The sequence below is a fragment of the Dama dama genome, chromosome 26, assembly GCF_033118175.1.
Source record: "Dama dama isolate Ldn47 chromosome 26, ASM3311817v1, whole genome shotgun sequence".
NCBI classification, from domain to species: domain Eukaryota; kingdom Metazoa; phylum Chordata; class Mammalia; order Artiodactyla; family Cervidae; genus Dama; species Dama dama.
In genome coordinates, this window is record NC_083706.1 from 35567930 (window position 1) to 35588183 (window position 20254).

Below are 20254 nucleotides of genomic sequence, written 5' to 3' on the forward strand. Positions count from 1 at the left end.
AATGTCTTTGAAATCAATAGAAAACAAATACATTTTAGTAAGTAGAGTCTGGCATTATTAATGAACAATTTGGAGGTGTCTACATATATCTCACCTCATGCAATACACAATAATAAATTACAGGTGAAATAAAGATTTACATGTGAAAAGTAAAGTGAAAGTCGCTCAGTAGTGTCCAGCTCTTTGCGACCTCATGGACTATACAGTCCATGGAATTCTCCAGGCCAGAATACTGGAGTGGGTAGCATTTCCTTTCTCCAGGGGATCTTCGCAACCCAGAGATCAAACCCAGGTCTCCTGCATTGCAGGTGGATTCTTTACCAGCAGAGCCACAAGGGAAGCCCAAGAATACTGGAGTGGGTAGCTTATCCCTTCTCCAGCGGATCTTCCCAACCCAGAGAAAAGTAAAAGTTCTAGAAGAAAATATGAAAAAAGTGTATTACATACCATCGGAGTATGAAAGCCATTCCTTAATACAACACTAATATCAGAAAACATAAAAGAAATGATTGAAAAGTTTGAGTACCTATAAATGTAAACCGATGCTCCATAAGAAAAGATACATTTTTAAAAACTGGGGGAAATATTTATGCATGGGTAACCATGTCAGAAACAACGGCATGAATACTTCAAAAACCTTTTACATATTAAAATGTATGTTCTCCTACAAACATATGGATACCAAGGGGGAAGGAGGGTAAGATGAATTGAGAGATTGGAATTGACATATATACACTATTGATACTATGTATAGAATATGTAACTAATAAGAACCTATTGTATAGCATAGGAAAGCTTACTCAATGCTCTGTGGTAACCTAATTGAAAAGAAATCCAACAAAGAGGAGTATATGTATATGTATAGCTGATTCACTTTGCTGTACAGTAGAAATTACAACATTGTAAAGCAACTATATTCCAATAAAAATTAATTTAAAAATAAAAACAGAAAATAGATAAAATATATGTTCTCTAGTCCTTTAACAGATATTTAAATAATCTTCTGATATGTCTGAAGTCATAGGCTGGGAGATTCAGATTAGACTCAGGTGGGTCCTTCAAACGGCCCCAAATCTACAGTTTCATTTCCATTGTGAGTATCTGTCCATAAATGCTTATCTTGAAATTATAAAACTATATCCCACTCTAAAACCTCTAGAGTAGGTATTATCTAACATTAATGTCATAATGACTTTTAAAGATAACTAAATTAAGTAACTTCCAAGTATCTGTGATATAATGACTGACAGACCTCTAGGACCTAATTGCCTTTTTTTGACAGACATATACAAACACATACACATGTTTGTTAATGTAATATGGTCACTTCTTAGACATAACTTTATCCTTCCAATACAACTGAAAAAGTGTCCCACTTTTCAGGATTGAACCACAGCCCCCTTTTCTGTGTTCATGGAACAAATAGAGAAAATAGACATCTGTTTTTCTTGAACTGTCAAGAAGGGTACATGCGCTCTGACCTCACCTTTAAATTTAACCAAGTATATAGAAGGACTTGAGGCTGCTCTAAATGCTTCTCAAGGAATTTCCCCCAAGCACTAATATCTGAACAGCCTGAAAAAATATGCAAGAAAAACCTTTGTCTCCCCTGACATGAAGTTATGCTCAGCATGCTAACTATAAGGCCAGGGCTTAGTTTCAGAACAGCCAAAGAACATTTGTGATGTTTCTGCTAAAATAACAGTCTTATGATTCTTCTTCTTCTCTATAGTCAACATTTCTTAAGTGCTACAGTGGGATGAGACTTGCTTCTAAAGATTTAAGCATGTGTTTTGAGCAAGGCTTTACCATCCTGTCAACAGTAACTTTTTTTTTAAAAACATGCTATCAACAGTTACATTTTCTTAAAGGACTAAAAGGAACAAAACAAAATATTCTAGGTGTCTATTAAAATGTAAAACCTTCTGTGGTGACCAGTTGCTAGTGACCTCTGCTGATAACTGAAAATATTACAACCTGATTGCTTCTCAGAAGAAAAGCTATGGCAAACCTAGACAACATATTAAAATGCAGAGACATTACTTTGCTGACAAAGGTCTGTCTAGTCAAAGCTGTGGTTTTTCCAGTGGTCATGTATAGATGTGAGTGTTGGACCATAAAGAAAGCTGAATGCTGAAGAATCGATGCTTTTGAACTGTGGTGTTGGAGAAGACTCTTGAGAATCCCTTGGACTGCAAGGAGATCCAACCAATTCATCCTAAAGGAAATCAGGCCTGAATATTCATTGGAAGGACTGATGTTGAAGCTGAAACTCCAATACTTTGGCCACCTAATGGAAAGAACTGACTCATTGGAAAAGACCCTGGTGCTGGGAAAGGTTGAAGTCAGGAGGAGAAGGGGAGGGACGACAGGGGATGAGATGGTAGGATGGTGTCACAGACTCGATGGACATGAGTTTGAGCAAGCTCTAGGAGTTGGTAATGGACTGGGAAGCCTGGCATGCTGCAGTCTATGGGGTCACAAAGAGTCAGACAGAACTGAACTGAACTGATTGAGCCAGTACTAAGTGATACCTGTTGCAGTAAGCACTTCACATAATCTTGATATTACCTCCATTTTCCAGGAGAGAAAACAAGATTCAGAGAGGTTAACAAACTTGCTGAGTTCTCATCGCAAGATCCAAACCCAGAACAACCTGACTTTAAACCCTGTTCTTAACCAATGATCTACTTTCCTCTCAAAGTTACTGCAATAGAGGGGAACAATTTAACACGTGTCTGTTCATTCACATCGACAGTGTGCTAGGCCCTTGGCTAGTCTCTAAGGATACAATGGTGAAGACTGGCTAGGTCCCTGCCTTTGTAAGCTTGCATTTGTTTGAAATGTATAAATACCTGATAATAGTTAAGTGGTGGCTCAGTCGGTAAAGAGCCTGCCCACAGTGTGGGAAACCAGGGTTCAATATCTGGGTTTGGAAGATCTCCTGGTGAGGGGAAGGACAACCCACTTCAGGATTCTTGCTTGGAGAATTCCATGGACAGATGAGCCTGGTAGGCTACAGTCCATGGGGTCACAAAGAGTCGGACACAACTGAGTGACTAACACTTCCACTTTATGGGAGGAAAAGAAAGGAAAGTAGACAGACCTTATGAGAGGGACAACTTTCTATAGAGGCAGAGAAGCCTCCTTGAGAATTGTTGGCTTGTGGGAGACCTTGGAGGAAGTGAGGATGAAGGATGGATGAAGTCATACAGCTATTTGGAGAGAGGAGCATGTGTGAAGGAAGGAACAGCGAGGCCCTGAGGTGGGAACACGCTTGTGTTTGAGGAAAATAAGGACTGCCAGTGTGGCTGGAGAGGGGAGAGGGAAGGAAAGGATGAGTGGGAATGAGGACATAGAGCCAACCTGCGGGCTTTGTAGCCCATGGTGAGAGTTTACATTTTTTTAATATATGCAATAGGAACACATTGAAGGTTTGGGCATAGTGGAGAGACTGGGTCTCAGTAACCCTGGCTTTTGGAGGACATGCTGTCAAGCAAACTATAGAGAAAATAGGAAGGGGAGTTAAGATGCTGCCCTCATCCCTCAGAGAGAGATGAGGGCTGAGATGCAGCATCAGCAGTGGGAAGACTGGAGAGTGGTTGCATTTGGGGTCTATTTTGAGAATCCAGGGGATTTACTGTCCAGCTGGGGATATGAATAAAACTTACAACAGACCAAGCAAACAATACAGACAGTGTTCTGCTAAGAACTGCACTGTAGAGACTTCCCTGGTAGTCCAGGGGTTAAGACTCTGTGTTTCCACTTTACGTTTGATTCCTGGTTGGGAAACTAAAATCACACATGCTGCAGGTAGGACCAAAGGGGAAAAAAAGATAGAACTGTGTTGTTAGCTGCAGATTCTTCCAGTATCTCCTGTATATCCTTGCAGAAGGCAAGATCTGGTCACAGTGGTGGGTGTTTTGAGATAGTGGAAGGTTGTTATAGTCCGTTTGCATTTCCCTGGAGAGCTCATTTGGGCTTCCCTGATAGCTCAGCTGGTAAAGAACCCACCTGCAATGCAGGAGGCCCTGGTTTGATTCCTGAGTTGCGAAGATCCTCTGGAGAAGGGATAGGCTACCCGCTCCAGTATTCTTGGGCTTCCATGGTGGCTCAGCTGGTAAAGAATCCACCTGCAATGCTGGAGACCTGGATTTAGTCACCCATTTGCCTGATTAATTAATTAGAGTTCATCAGGTAGAGCGGTTGGTAGAGAATCCGCCTGCCAGTGCAGGAGACTCAAGAGACATGGGTTCAATCTCTGGGTCAGGAAGATCCCCTGGAGTGGGAAATGGCAACCCACTCCAGTATTCTTGCCTGGAGAATCCCATGGACAGAGGAGCCTGGTTGGCTAAAGTCCACAGGGTCTCAAAGAGTCAGAAACGACTGAGCATGCAGGCATGCATAATAGAGTTCTCAGAAGAATGAAATCCAAAAGACAAAAGGATAGCAAATGGATCTGATTTTCTACGGGGTGGGGTGGGGTTGCAGGGGAGAGGAGGGACAGAAGCAACAAAGCATTGCTGATTTAGAGTGGAGGCTGTGATCTGTGTGGCAGATGAGAAAAGACAGGAGGTGCAGAGAGGTGAAGAAAGCTGAAGGCACTGGTGATGCTGCTGACCAGGTGGACTCTTTAATCAATAGAAACTGGTAAGAGGCCAGACAAGATGTTCAGGAAAGGTTTTACTGGGACTTATACTACCACACAATTGCACTCATCTCACACGCTAACAAAGTAATGCTTAAAATTATCCAAGCCAGGCTTCAACAGTATGTGAACTTCCAGATGTTCAAGCTGGATTTAGAAAAGGCAGAGGAAGCAGAGATCAAATTGCCAACATCCACTGGATCATCAAAAAAGCAAGAGAGTTCCAGAAAAACATCTACTTCTGTTTTATTGACTACGCCAAAGCCTTCGACTGTGTGGATCACAACAAACTGTGGAAAATTCTTCAAGAGATGGGAATACCAGACCACCTGACCTGCCTCCTAGAAATCTGTATGCAAGTCAAGAAGCAACAGTTAGAACTGGATATGGAACAATAGACTGGTTCCAAATCAGGAAAGGAGTATGTCAAGGCTATATATTGTCACCCTGCTTATTTAACTTCTATGCAGAGTACATCATGCGAAATGCTGGGCTGGATGAAGCACAAACTGGAATCAAGATTGCTGGGAGAAGTATCAATAACCTCACATACGCAGATGGTACCACCTTTATGGCAGAAAGCAAAGAGGAACTAAAGAACCTCTTGATGAAAGTGAAAGAGGAGAGTGAAAAAGGTGGCTTAAAACTCAACATGCAAAAAACAAAGATCATGGCATCCGGTCCCATCACTTCATGGCAAATAGATGGGGAAACACTGAGATACTTTATTTTGGGGGGCTCTAAAATCACTGCAGATGGTGATTGCAGCCATGAAATTAAAAGACGCTTGCTCCCTGGAAGAAAAGCTATGACCAACCTAGAGATCATATTAAGAAGCAGAGACATTACTTTGCCGACAAAGGTCCATCAAGTCAAAGCTATGGCTTTTCCAGTAGTCATGTTTGGGTGTGAGAGTTGGACTATAAAGAAAGCTGAGTGCTGAAGAATTGATGCTTTTGAACTGTGCTGTTGGAGAAGACTCTTGAGTGTCTCTTGGACTGCAAGGAGATCCAATCAGTCAATCGTAAAGGAAATCAGTCCTGAATATTCATTGGAAGGACTGATGCTGAAGGTGAAACTCCAGTACTTCGGCCACCTGATGCGAAGAACTGACTCATTGGAAAAGATCCTGATTCTGGGAAAGATTGAAGGCGGGAGAAGGGGACGCCAGAGGATGAGGTGGTTGGATGGCATCACCAACTCAATGGACATGAGTTTGAGTAAGCTCTGGGAGCTGGTGAGGGACAGGGAAGCCTGGCATGCAGCAGTCCATGGGGTTGAAAAGAATCAAACACAACTGAGTGACTGAACTGAACTGATGCTGCCCCAGGCAGAGACAGGGATGGGAGGGAGGGAGGGAGGGAGGGGTTGGCAAGCTGGCTCCTTATCTGGGAGGGCAAGGGTGGATCGAGGGGCCGGGCTGGGGGGGTGGCTTGGGTGGTCTGCCCACTCTCTGGATGGTGCTGTGTGCAGAGTGCACACCCCGCCTGTGCCCCCACTCCTCAGACTCGGCAGGTGGGTTTTTGGTCTTTTTATATCTTATTGTTCATAATGTGCCCCACTTGCACACATACAGAGTTATTTTTAGTCTCTTATATTTTCTTTGTATTTTGTCGCCTTGAGATGTTTGTCTAGGTGCAAGCACTGCAGCAAAGCGTCCCAGGCCCCAGGTTTCAGGCCCCAGCCTATGTCAGTGAGGTCGGCAGCCTGAGGTAGAAGGAGAGAAGAACGGGAGGGTTTTTCCAGGCTCGAAGGCACTCATTCTCTAACTGAGGCCTGTGGGTACAGTGGAAGGGGCAAGCCAGCTCTCAGTTTGCTGAGGCGGGTGGACAGGAGGGCCTTTCTTTCCCAGAATGACTTCTTCTCCCCAGAAGTGTGTGTGTGTGCATGTGCGTGTGCGTGTTGGCTCAATAAAGCCGACCAGATCTTGTCTCCTCTTGTGGTTTCCTGTGCCCTACCAACCACAATCCAAAGTCAACAGCTTTTCCTTCCTCTCTTCCTTTCTTTTTGTATGTTCATTTATAAACACCGACATTCAAGCTCAAAGGCCAAGGAAGGTATGGAATGAGCCTAAATCAGAGAAAATTTAAGAGGTGTACAAATGAGGTTTTTTGCCTTGATTTTAAAGTGTTGGAAAGCTTTGTAGATTCTCATTCATACTTAAAGATGGGTATGTGTGTGTGTGTTTTCAGGGCCAAGAGTTTACTAGAGAACTCTAGGATGTTTGACCAAAAAGGAGAGAAAGCCATTACCTAACACACTCATGTCTTGAAGTGTGTTTTTTCCCTTCCTATTTAAAATAATTGAAATATAAGTGATCTACAGTACTAGGTTTGTTCTAGGTACACACCATATTGACTTGATATTTCTATATATTACAAAATGGTCACCACTGAAATGAATTTTTAAGCACAGATAAGTTTTGGGGGTCTTTGTAATTAAATATGAAATCCTCAATAAAAAAATATTTCAGCTTCTTCCAAGAAAATGAAACTTCACCTATCTGCATCAGATTCCAACCTTGAGCTAAACAAGGGTACTTGAGCACCTGCCTCTTTTCCTGTATCTGCTTAATTGATTTAGCTGAAGGGCTTTTCAGCAAACATTTCTCAAATGAAAAATCTCTTCCAAGTGACTCATTTTTCCCTGTGAGAGGTGAGAATTACCTGTAGATATCGTGAATACACATGTGTGCTTGGCTTTTGCGTCTCTGTTACACAGGTTCCTTCTGAACTGGGTCAGTTTGCAGGTCTTATCACAAAGCTCAGAGTTTTGGGAACCCGACTGTGGGGCTAATTCCTGTTGATGAAAGTGAGCAGCCCTCAGAATTCCTGAATAACCTGTGAGGTAGACAGAACTGAGAGTGATTTTATCAGCAGCAGTGACATGTACACCCAGGGGCTGAAATGAGGCTGAGCGCCCACCTGGAGCTAAGCCTTGGCGGTCACACCAAGGTCACACCTTGTCTCTTGGTAGACGGGGGGTGTGTGTGTGTGTGTGTGTGTGTGTGTGTGTGTGTGTTTGAGATAATAATTCATAGCGTCTGAAATTCAGTGGATTTTTGGCAGCCACGCTCAACAGGATAATTCATGAGCCTGGTGCAGGCAGGGTCCCAGCCCCATCTCGGGAACATCCCTGTTATTTCCGGCAAGCTTTAGGCCGGAAGTTCCTGGCAGACAATAGAAAAGCACCAGGTGTTCCCAGCGGCAGCCTCCTCCTCCTCCCTTAAACACTGTGTTTGGCAGGTTTCCCGAAAGAGGAGAGGTGCGCTTGGTTGCACGTGCTTGGTTGCATGTGGTGTCTGTCACCTCGCTGCCGGAGCGTTTGTCCCGGACTCCTCTGCAACCGGCTGTCTCTGAGGCGTCCTGTGCGATTAAGCTTTGACCCTTTGGGACAAGGCCAGTCACGGGGCACGCTAGGAAGCTGACTCGTGCTTAGAAACCAGGCTGCTTTGAGGTTTCACTCTGGATTTTGGAAAAGCTGTTAAAGTGAGTTGGTCTTTCCACCTTCGGGTAATGAAGGCTGGGCTTCTCAAGTGGCTCAGCGGTAAAGAAACTGCCCGCGAATGCAGGAGACGCGGGTTTGATCCCTGGGTCGGGAAGATCCCCTGGAGAAGGGAATGGTACCTACTCCAGTATTCTTGCCTGGAGAATTCCGTGGACAGAGGAGCCTGGAGGGCTTGCAATCCATGAGTCATACAATCCGCTAAGTCAGACACAACTCAGCAACTGAGCTCAGGCAGACACAAGAAGGCTGCTCTGACTCCTGTCTGTGAATTTCACCTTCTTACTTGGAATGAGAGAATGGATTGCTTTTCCACCGCTGCTGCTAAACTTACCTTAATAGACTGTGGAAACATGAAGCTAAAATCTCCAAACCGTTTCTTATAGGGCTTTAAGGACTAGTAGTTTACTACTGACCTGAAAGAATGAACATGCTTTCCACATGCCAAGTTTATTTGTGGAGAAGTCGTTTATATATGCAATACATGGAAGAATATTGAGAGTCTCAGGCTTTCCAGGTGGCTCAGTGATAAAGAATCTGCCTGCATTGCAGAAAACTCGGAGACCCTTGTTCGATTGCTGGGTCAGGAAGATCCCCTAGAGAAGGAAGTGGTATTCTTGCCTGAGAAATCCCATGGACAGAGGAGCCTGGTGGGCTACAGTCCATGGGGTTGCAAAAGAGTTGGACATGACTTAGCAACTAAATAACAACAATAATTGAAGCCTGGAAATAAACTCTCACATTTATGGAAAATTGGTTTTTCAACAAGGATAAATTGACTGTCAAGATACTTTAATGGAGAAAAGAACCGTCTTTTCAGTAAATGGTGCCAAGGAAACTAGATATCCACATACCAAAGAATGAAGTAGGAACTCAATCTCACATCATATTTAAAAATATTAACTCAAAATTGACTGAAGATCTGAATGTAAAAGCTAAAACTATAGCACTTTTAAAAGAAAACATAGATATAAATCTTTAAGATCTTGAATGAGGCAATAATTTCTTAAGTATGATACCAGAGGGACCTCCTTGGTGGTCCAGTGGCTAAGACCTGAGCTGCTAGTGCAGTGCTCCCAGGTTTGATCCCTGGTTAGGGAACCAGACTCCACATGCTACAAAAAAAAAAAAAAAAGATATCAGACTCAAAAGAAAAAATAGATAACTTGGACATCATCAAACTAAAAGCTTTTGTGCGTCAAAGGATATGTTGAAGAAAATGTCTGACCATTCCTCAAATAATTAATCATAGAGTTATAATATGACCAGCAGTTTCACTCCTAGGTATATGCTCAAAAAAAATGAAAATATGTTTCACAAAAACTTGTTCATGAATTTCATAGAAGCATTATTCATAGTAACCCCACAGTGGAAACAATGCAGATAGCCATCCAACAAATAAACGGATAAAAGCATATAGTATCTATACACAATGGAATATTATTTGGCAATAAAAAGAAATGAAATGCTGATATGTGCTACAACACAGATGGCCCTTGAAAACATTGTACTTCATTAAAGAAGGCCACATGTTGCATTCCATTTATATGAAGTCCAGAATAGGCAAATTCCTAGAGATAGAAAGTGCCTTTAGTGGTTGCCTGGGACTGGGGAATGGTGGGGAAATGGAGAGTGATGCTAGCAGGTATAGAGTTTCTTGGGGTGATGAAAATTTCTAAAATTGGTTGTAATGATAGTCACACAACTGTGTGAATAATAAAACCATTTAATTATAGACTTTAAATGGATGGCTTGTATGCTATGAGAATTACACCTCAGTTAAGATGTTATAGGGACTTCCCTGGCGGTCCAGTGGTTAAGACTCCACCCTCCCAACGCAAGGGGCACTGGTTTTAATCCCTGATGGGGAAACTAAGATCCCACAGGCTGCCTGGCATGGCCAAAATAAAAGATGTTATAATAAAGCAACCATAGAAAATAGATTGTTGTTGTTTAGTCGCTAAATTGTGCCCGACTCTTGTGACCCCATGGACTGTAGCCCCCCAGGCTCCTCTGTCGTGGGATTCTCCAGGCAAGAATACTGGAGTGGCTTGCCACTTCCTCCTCCTCCCCCAGGATCTTTCTGACCCAGGGATCGAACCCGGGTTTCCTGCACTGCAGGCGGATTCTTTACCTCTGAGCCACTAGGGAAGCCCACGTACATGAGGTAACATTGTCATCTGTCCTCAATGTTATTACAATATTTTTTGAACATATTCCTTACATAGGATATCACACCCCCATGACTTACATAAATACCTAGAAGTTTGAACAGCTTAATCCTCCTCACCTGTTTTACCTGGCACCACACTGCCCTTGCTTCTGGCAACAACCACACATTTGTTCTTCAAATCTATGAATCTGTTTTCATTGTTTTTTGGTTTTGTTTCTTATATTCCACATATAAATAGATCACGCAATATTTGTCTATGTCTGACTTCTTTCACTTAGCATAATATCATCTAGAGCCATCCATGTTGTTGCAAATGGCTAGATTTTCTTTATAATAAATCTGAGTATAATAAATGGCTGAGTCATATTCCAGGTTGTATGTGTGTGTGTGTGATGTAGAGATTAGCTGATGCCAAACTTTTCCAAAGTGGCTCGTACCTATGACACCTTGGTCAGCATGGAACAAAAGTCTGCTATTTCCACATCCTCAACACTTGATATTGACCAAATTTTAAGTTTTTATCTTTCTGATGGGTGTGAAAAAAAATAGATGGGTAGAGAGGATGGACTCTATTATTAATTGTAGTTTTCCTCTATTTTTCTTTCTCTTCTCTTGGCCTTCATCTGCCTTTCCAGATGTTTCTTGGAAGGAAGTAAAGATTTATAACTCATTGTGGAAACCATAGGATTTGTGAGAAAAAGCTAGAGATAAAGACGGTTGCATAAGTGTGTACTTTTAAGATTTCCGTTTTGTTCATGTTTCCAACTTAATTCTTAACTTTGCACCTATTACCACATACTAGCTCTTCTCTTCTCTTGCACAGAGATGGAAGAGCTTTGAGATCTTTAATGAAATCTCAGTTTCTTGGTCAAATCTGTCTACCGAGAATCAAATATAGTTTACTTTTCACCAAACATGCCTTCAACAAATTGCCACGTGAGAGGCAGAGGAAAGCAGAGAGTACACAGATGTGCTCTTTCCCCTACTTTATGGCAAAAATTATATCTCTGTCAAGATCAAAGAGTCCTTTATTCCACCAGCTGAACTTCTTATCCTAAGCTGGGGAACTGTTATCAAGTAAGGAACATCAATGGAGGGAAGAGAAAAATCACAGGATAAAATACATTTTTAGGTGTTCTTCTCTAAGCCAAGCTGCGGAGCAGAGCATTGGTACAGAGCATGGGGCACGGATGCCTGATGGGATGCACCCTGGGATGTCAGCCTATTCTTGCCTAGACCTGGGCAACTGACTTTAGCAACTCGGTGGTCTCCTGTGAGCCTAAGCTCCCTTTGTCATTGAACTGAGGGATCTCAAGTCTTTCCTAGATCTAAAAATCTAGACTTTATGCTTTCATAATCTGATCTAGAATTCTTTGAATGATCAATGCTAAATGAGCATATGTTGGGTGCTCATTCATGTCTCACTCTTTGCAACACCATGGACTGTATCCCTCCAGGCTCCTCCGTTCATGGAATTTCCCAAGCAAGAATACTGGAGTGGGTTGCTATTTCCTACTCCAAGGGATCTTCCTGACCCAAGGATCAAACCCGTGTCTCTTGCGTTGCATGCATTGGCAGGTGGATTCTTTACCACTGTGCCATTTGGGAAGCCTGCTATGTGCGCATACAGGTAGATAAATTTATAGTTGAATGAACTCTGTACCCAATACTTGGAGTAATGAGTAAATGTCATAAAAGAAGCAATCTCATGACTTTTCTCAGGCCTCTGGAGCTGAAACTGATTAGCACAGCATTTTTTTTTCCATTTATTTTTATTAGTTGGAGGCTAATTACTTCACAATATTGGAGGCTAATTACTTTACAGTATTGTAGTGGTTTTTGCCATACATTGGCATGAATCAGCCATGGATTTACATGTATTCCCCATCCCGATCCTCCATGGATTTGTTTTAAACTTTTTACTTTATATTGGAGTACAGTCAATTAACAGTGTTGTGATAGTTTCAAGTGGAGAGCAAAGGGACTCAGCCATACATATGCATGTATCCATTAGCATGGCATTTTAAGTTAATGTCTCAAAAAGAAAGAGCAAGTCTGTTAGTTTGGTGACCCACAAGAAGATGAGCACAACAGACGTCAATTTCCAAACTTAGTATATAAAGCTAACTACCAGGTTCCAAATGAATAGAGGCTCAGTTGGCCATAGTGAAACTTTAAAATATATCCAGTGTTGACTGATAAGTTCTATTTGAACCAAATTTGATATGATTACTTTTCTTTTTCTGCTTGGGGTATAATTTATATACAGTGAAATACACAGATTTTAAGAGAACAATTCAGTGAGTTTTGCATTGCATACATGTTTATATGCAACCTACACCCCTATCAAGATACAGAGTATTCCCAACCCCACAAAATATCCCTCATGGCTCCTCCCGGTCAGTCCCTACCCAAAGAGAAACACGGTTGTAATTTCTTTCTCCCACTATTAGTTTTTCCAGTCCTAGAACTCTATCAGTGGACTCATACAACATATACCCTTTTGTGTCTATCTGCTTTCACTCGGTAAAGTGGTTTTGAGGGTCACCCCTTGAGTCGTTTATCAGTGGTTTCTCACAGGTTGGATTCCCTGGAAAGAGACAATGATTAGCATGCAGGGCATTTATTAAGGAGGCCCCTTGGGATCTGAGGCTTTGGAAGGGAGGGAAAGACACAGGATTGAGCAGAGTGAGAAGTGAAACTTCTGACAGCGCTGACGCCAGCTCTGGCCGGTCCCCTGGGGCGCTCTCGGCGTCAGCTGCCACGGGTGCACGGGTGGCCGGCGAGAGAATTCTCGCCTGCCCATGGGGGCATTGGGGCTGTATGCCTGCAGAGTAATTTCCAGTTGCCCCCACTCCCATGTCAGTCTGGCCTTGGACAGGGGCTGCTTCTCCAGGAAGAGGTTGGTACTTTGGGTAAGAGTCTTTGTTTCAGCCAAGAAAATATGCCCCTTCCCCAGATGGGCTGACTGCTGAGGGCTGTCTTCCAGGAACAGCCCCAGCAGATGGAGAAGTAAGTCCTTCAATTCTGAGGGGAGTGGGCAGCACAGTGCTTTATGTCTGAGTAGTATTCCGCCAATGGACACACCAAATTATATTCATTCACTCCTTCTTCTGGTCATGGGCAGTTGATCTGTTCCAACTTGGAGGTTATTATGAATAAAGCTGCTATGGACCTTCTCGAACAGTCTTTTTATGGATATATGTTTTCATTTGTCTTGGATAAATGCCTCGAAGTAGAATTTCTGTCTGGTAGGATAGGTGCATGTTTAACCTTACAGAAAATGCCAGGCCAGGTTTCCAAATTCCAAATTGTAATTTTACACCCCTACCAACAATGTATGAAAATCCCAGTTGCTGTATATTCTTGCTGGCACTTGATATGGTCGGTCTTTTTAATTACATACAGAAAAACCTCAAAAAGTATCCTGATCACTTAGATGGAAATATCAGAAGGGATTTCTGCTTGGATTAGAGTTTAGACGAGACAGATTCTAAATTTATGATATACAGGAAGCACAATTTCATACATATTTCTACAGCAAAAATCACATTTAACTTGTTGACTTCAAGTCCTTTGTTGTTTTGGTGATGTACTGCCATATCCAAATTTATTTCAAAATTAGTTTAAATTTTTGAAGTTCAGATTAAATGTGCACTTAAAGCTTAACCTGTAGTTGAACCTCCTTAGAGGTAAGGTTTCTCTCTAATATTTCCCAGGGGATGCAACTGATTTATTTTTTTTAATGTTTACTTCTTTCTATTTTAAAAAATATTCATTTATTTAAATTTTATTTATTTTTGGCTGTGCTGGGTCTTTGTTGCTGTGTGGGCTTTCTCTCTAGTTGCGGAGAGCTGGGGCTACTCTCCAGCTGTGGCGCTCAGGCTTCTCAATGCGGTGACTTCTCTTACGGGGCACAGGCTCTAAGGCGTGCAGGCTTCAGTAGTTGCAGATCAAGAACTCCAGGGTGCAGGCTCAGTAGTTGTGGCGCACGGACTTAGTTGCCCTGTGGCATGTGGGTACTTCCCAGACCAGGGATCGAACTCATGTCTCCTGCATCGCAAGGCAGATTCTTAGCCACCGAGCCATCAGGGAAGCCCATGTCTCCTTCTTTTTATTTATTATTTATTTGGCTGTGCTGCGTCTTTGTTGGGCCATGTGGGATCTTTGCTGCAGCATGCCAGCTTTCAGTCGTGGCAAGTAGAATCTAGTTCCCTGACCTGGGATTGGATCCGGGCCCCCTGCACGGGGAGTGCAGAGTTTTAACTGCTGGACCATGAGGGAAGTCCTTGGTAAGCTTCTCTTGTACTAGAAAATGAATTACAGTACTCAGGTTCTTTTTCCTAACAGCTTCCTTCAACAGAGTATATTTAGATATTATGACTTAATAGCAGCTAAGTTTTACTGATTAGATACTATCTGCAAGACAAGGCCATGTTCTAATCTGTTCACATGTGTTACATCACTTAATCCTTACACTTGATTCAGAAGTACTATTATTATTACCCCCATTTTTACCAATGAGAAAAGGATAGGGAAAGATGGACCTGCTTCATTCAATAAATATTGATTGATTGCCACCAACTTGCAAAGAGATAAGGTGTTTAAAAAAAATCTTCTCCTTGTGGAGCTTGCATTCCAATAGTAGGAAACAGATAAGATGATAAGAAATATGAGCAGTTTTACTCTACTTGGGCTTTCAGTCCATGTTTTCTATTGGGATAGTAATTAGAAAGATAGAGTGTTAGGATGTACACCGCCTACAGTGCATTCTGTTATTGAACTACCCTACATTATGTGGCACAATAGGCATTGACAGCTGAGTGTCTCAGAGTTGCAGATATGGGTCCAGATAATTGTTTGAGAGTTGAGAATGGATCACAGGTCACACTGTTTGGAACCTGAACTCATCCTTTGGGCTCTGACTGATTTAAGTGACCTCAAAGAATTGCTTCTGCAATTGAGAGATGCTTGGTAGGGGTGGACAGTTTGGCTCTGCCAGTATAATATTTTTGAATGAAATATGATCTAGGTTCATAAATGTCACATATTTTGCTATACAAGCCACATTGCTCCCCAACTACTGTCTGTAGTCTTACTCCTCTGGCTCTGGCCCTCTCTGGAGTCATCAGAGGGGAAAGCGTGAGCTTCACCACCTGGCTTTCTTTCTCTGCGGCCTCTTCTGCCTATTCCAGGCTACATTTCTGCCTCGAAGCTGATTACACTCCATCTACCCTACTTCTTCCAGTCCTCCATTTGGACTGAGCAGCTCTTCCTTTTAAGTAAGCCATGTTCCCACCTGTGCTTGTTACGTATTGCCGGAGAACGATGCTACCACAAACCGAGCAGCTTAAAACAACATACGTTGTATCTCAGCTGCTGTGTGTCCGCAGTTAGGGCACAGCTTAGCGGAGTCCTTTGCTTAGAGTCTCGGCATGTCATCAAGGTGCCATCAAGGTGTCAGCCAGGGACTGTGATCTCACCCAGGCTTGACTGGGGAAGGCTGTATTCCCAAGCTCACGTGGCTGCTGGCAGCATTCCATTCCCTGCAGAATGCCAGAGTGGGGGCCTCAGTTTCTTGCTGGCTATCAGCCCGAGGTTGCCCTCTGCTCCTTGCCTCATGGCCCCCTCCAGGTGGTGATTCACAGGTGCTTCTTCAAAGCCAGGACAAGCGTGAGTGTCTTCCAGCAAGAGAGGTGTTTCAATCTTATACAACATAATCACACACACACACAACATACACACACTCACATACATCATCCCCAGAGTCTATTGGTTAAAAGAAAGTCACAGATCCCATCTGCCCTCAAGAGAAGGGACTTGCATGATGGTGTGACTATCAGCAGGCCACCTTAGCCTTTCCACTGCATCCTCAATATTAAGAAACACTTCTTGTGTTACTTCAGTCAAACATTTTTTCTCTGCAAACGCAGAGTAAGCTAGAATTCTCCATCCAGTTTGTTCATCTGTATCCAATGATCTGTAAGTTAATGAATATTCCTGTTTGGTTTTAGCACTGCTATATTTCAATGAAATACTTAATTTTTAATAAGACATAGGCCAGTAATCTCAGATGAGAAACTGAACAAAGTTTTAACTAGGGCTGTTGAAAACATAATGTATGTGTTTAGTAGATGCATATTGATGTAATTATGACAATATTCTGGTTCTGTGTTTTCTGAATCGTTGAACCAGAAAACCTAAGTGATCCTCTGTAAATGGTATTCTACTGACACTAGTGCTTATTGCTGGACCTGACAGTAAACCCACCTTTATGAGTCCCCAGTTTTCTTTTTGTGTTTCTCCTGGCAGCCATAGATCTAAATGGTGCATTGATGCAGATCAGATTCATTCATTCATTCATTTGCATATATAGTACATACTTCCTGCGCACTTACCCATGTTCTGGCCCTGTGCTGATGTTATAATGGTAAACAAGACTTGGCCTCCAGGTGACATTCAGTTCAGTGCAAGAGACAGATGAGGAGCCAGCCTTGAGGCAAATTCCATGGGGCAGGTTGCTATGGAAATATACAGATTTAGGTCCCAGAGGATTTGACATCTAAGCCAATGTATCTCTTAGATAATAAAATATAGGAGAATTGGAGGCAAGATATTGAGAATTAAGCAACCAAAGTAGACACAGAAAACTCAAAGAGCGATGAATCCTCTAGTTAGTAATAAAAGAGGGAGATGAACAGAGGTTTGAGAACCAAAAAGTGTCAGTCGCTGAGTCATGTCCAACTGTTTGCAACCCCATGGACTATAGCTCGCCAGGCTCCTCTGTCCATGGGATTTTCCAGGCAAGAATACTAGAGTGGGTTGCCATTCCCTTCTCCAGGGGATCTTCCTGACCCAGAGATGAACCTGGTCTCCTGCATTGCAGGCAGATTCTTTACTCTCTGAGAACAAGCCTTGATGTAAACCTAGACAGAAGATGGGAAGAAAATAAGCCATGAACATTTAGTAAGTACACTTTTGCCAAGCTATAAAGAAAGTCTCATTCTTCACATGGTAATAATTATTTGCAGAATAAGGTACTAGATATTTCTATGTTGACACAAATAATGGACTACAACTAAATACTCATATGTTCTTGCATAAAATGAAAATTTTATTACCCTAGATGAACTAGGGTAATATTTATCTCAGAAACAAAGCAAAACTTATCATCCTAAAATCACAGACTCAAGTGAGAAATGTATATTAGTGTTGAGTATTTTACTGATAAATGTAACAGTATTGTAGTCAGCATTGGTTCATAGAAACAAATCACTAGATGTGTAATTGGCTCACAAAACAGTACGGTATACACAGCTATAAAGAAGACATAAAAATCTCTAGAGACGGTGAAATCTTTGGAGCTTTATGTGGGTTTTGGAATATTTATAGCAAAGCAAAACCCACAGCACTTTCTCCTGCTAAATAAATAAATAAAGAGAGACAGAGAATAACAATATTCTTTTAAAGTGTAACAATAAATCTTTCAGGTAAAGATTCCTTTGTGTTGTATATTGGGCCTCTTTCTCTCTGATAAAGATTTCCCTTGTGCATTCTCATAATTGAAAGCCCTCTGCTTAAGGAAGTTGGGGAATGAAAACCCTTCACTGTCAGAGCCTCATTGCTCTGGAGAGTGGTATATAGATTTTATATGGCAATATTCCAAGCCCATTTTGTATATCTACTTCTTAATTGTGTGATTATATGATTTCTCCCCGAATAAATCTTGTTTTGATGAAAGATTAAATCTAAACACCTGCAAGTTGCCTCATCCCCCTTCTTGGCTCCCATCTTTATCACCTGTTTGAAGAATGTGTCAACTTTCCTTAGTTGAGAAGTAGTTTGCAGTTACTGAAATCCATTTTATATTCTAAAGCCACTTCAATATGTACAACTTTCCCTAGAGGGCTGTTTTACTTGGAGGCATCTTAGGTTTAGATTTAAGTTCTAATAAAACTAAATATGTTTTCAGAAACCAATCTTATAGCTTTTTCTTATTCTGTTTTAAAATACCAGAAGCATAAAAGTAAAGAACAGTTGAAGTTAAGCTTGTTAAATATAAGAAACTACTTATTTGTAATTCCCTTAAGATGTCATTTGGAGTTTTAAAGATACCACTGTACTACAAATAACAAATACTACAGAGAGATATTTACTCTAAAGGAAACAAAAATAAGCAATAGACTGGAGTTCTTCATCTGTTTTTAGTTATAGAATGCTGTTATTTAATAATGGAAGTGGTTTAAATAATACTAAATATGCACCTGTGTTTTCCCCAGGATGCAGAATAGTAAGTTTTAAGTTCACCTTTCTACTAGTGATGTTTCAGTTCTTGTAATTACTCAGATAGTTGTTTTTCATTTTGAATTTTCTTTACCTGCATTTCACTTACTTTTATTCATTGAAAAATGCAGAGCATTCTCTTAACTTATTAAGAGAATTAACCTTATTCACATGGGTGAATGAAGATTCTGTATCAGTCAGTTCAGTTAAGTCACTCAGTCATGTCCAACTCTTTGCAACCCCATGGACTATAGAAGATTCTGTATATATCAAAGCAAATCTCTTGAATTTTAGTTCTTCATTTGCAAGCTTATTTTTTTTTATCATTTCCTTTCTTACTCTGTTCTTCTTTCTTTCCTTTTTTAGTTTTATCAGTTTAATACTTACCTAATTTACTTATGTATTACTTCTCTCTGAATAAACCTCTGTTTTTAAAAATATATTTAAGACTTTAAATATACGTCTGATTACCACATTACCACCACCTCTCATAATTTGTAATGCTCTCATTTTTTGTTCCTCACACATTATGTTACAATTTTATTTCCTTGTGTTACTTAGGAGTGCTTTTTTGTTTATTTGTTTCCAAAAAAGTGTGGGAGGGTTGTTTCTTGACCACTGAGACTCCTGGGAAAACCCCCTTTATCATATTACTTTATGTTAAAATCTCACCATATTATTGTGGATTTGTCTGTTTATACTTCTAATTCTGTTGTTCAGTCGCTAAGTTGTGTCTGATTCTTTGCAACCCCATGGACTGCAGCACTCCAGACTTCTCTGTCCTTCACTGTTTCCCTAAGTTTGCTCAAACTGGTGTTCATTAAGTCAGTGATGCCATCCAAACATCTCATTGTCTGTTGTCCCCTTCTCCTGCTGCCCTCAATCTTTCCTAGCATCAGGGTCTTTTCCAATGAGTCGGCTCTTTGCATCAGGTAGCTAAAGTATGGAGCTTCAGCTTCAGCATCAGTTCTTCCAATGAATATTTAAGGTTGATTTCCTTTAGGATTGACTGCTTTGATTTCCTTTCTGTCCAAGTGTCTTCTCCAGCACCGCAGTTCAAAAGCATCAATTCTTCAGCGCTCAGCTTTCTTTGTGGTCCAACTCTCACATCCATACATGACTACTGGAAAAACCATCACTTTGACTATACAGAGCTTTGTTGGCAAAGTGATGTCTCTGCTTTTTAATACACTGTCTTGGTTTATCATAGCTTTTCTGCCAAAGAGCAAGCGTCTTTTATTTTCATGGCTGCCGTCACCATCTGCAGTGATTTTGAAGCCCAAGAAAATAAAATCTGCCACTGTTTCCACTTTTCCCCGTCTATTTGCCATGAAGAGATGGGACTGGATGCTGTGATCTTAGTATTTTGAATGCTGAATTTTAAGCCAGCCTTTTCACTCTCCATGAATTATAATCTTAACTAATTCTTACTAAACTTAACTTGTTAATATAAATACTAGCTAATAATCTTAACTAATTCTGTTTTTGTTCTTTGTATTTCAAGATTCTGATGCTAGAGGCATACTAGCTGATAATTTTCACATCTATTTCTTGCTAAATTATTTTTTATTATTATATAATCAGTACCTTTATGCAGTTTATTGTTTTTGCATGCATATATGCCTGCTCAGTCATGTCTAGCTCTT

The 20254-nt window shown here is 41.3% G+C and overlaps 1 protein-coding gene across 9 annotated transcripts in view; it reads left to right on the forward strand.

The window, feature by feature from the left end:
• The window catches only part of PHACTR2 (phosphatase and actin regulator 2), a 214523-nt gene that overhangs the window by 43926 nt on the left and 150343 nt on the right, over window positions 1-20254 (forward strand). The window contains exon 1 of one of the 9 annotated variants that reach the window (XM_061130305.1): window positions 13115-13227. The exons of the other annotated variants lie outside the window; for them this stretch is intronic. Coding sequence (XP_060986288.1) covers window positions 13185-13227 — 43 coding nt within the window. The 5' untranslated portion in view covers window positions 13115-13184. Of the gene's footprint in view, window positions 1-13114; window positions 13228-20254 lie in introns of those variants that run through there. 9 annotated transcript variants of the gene reach the window in all.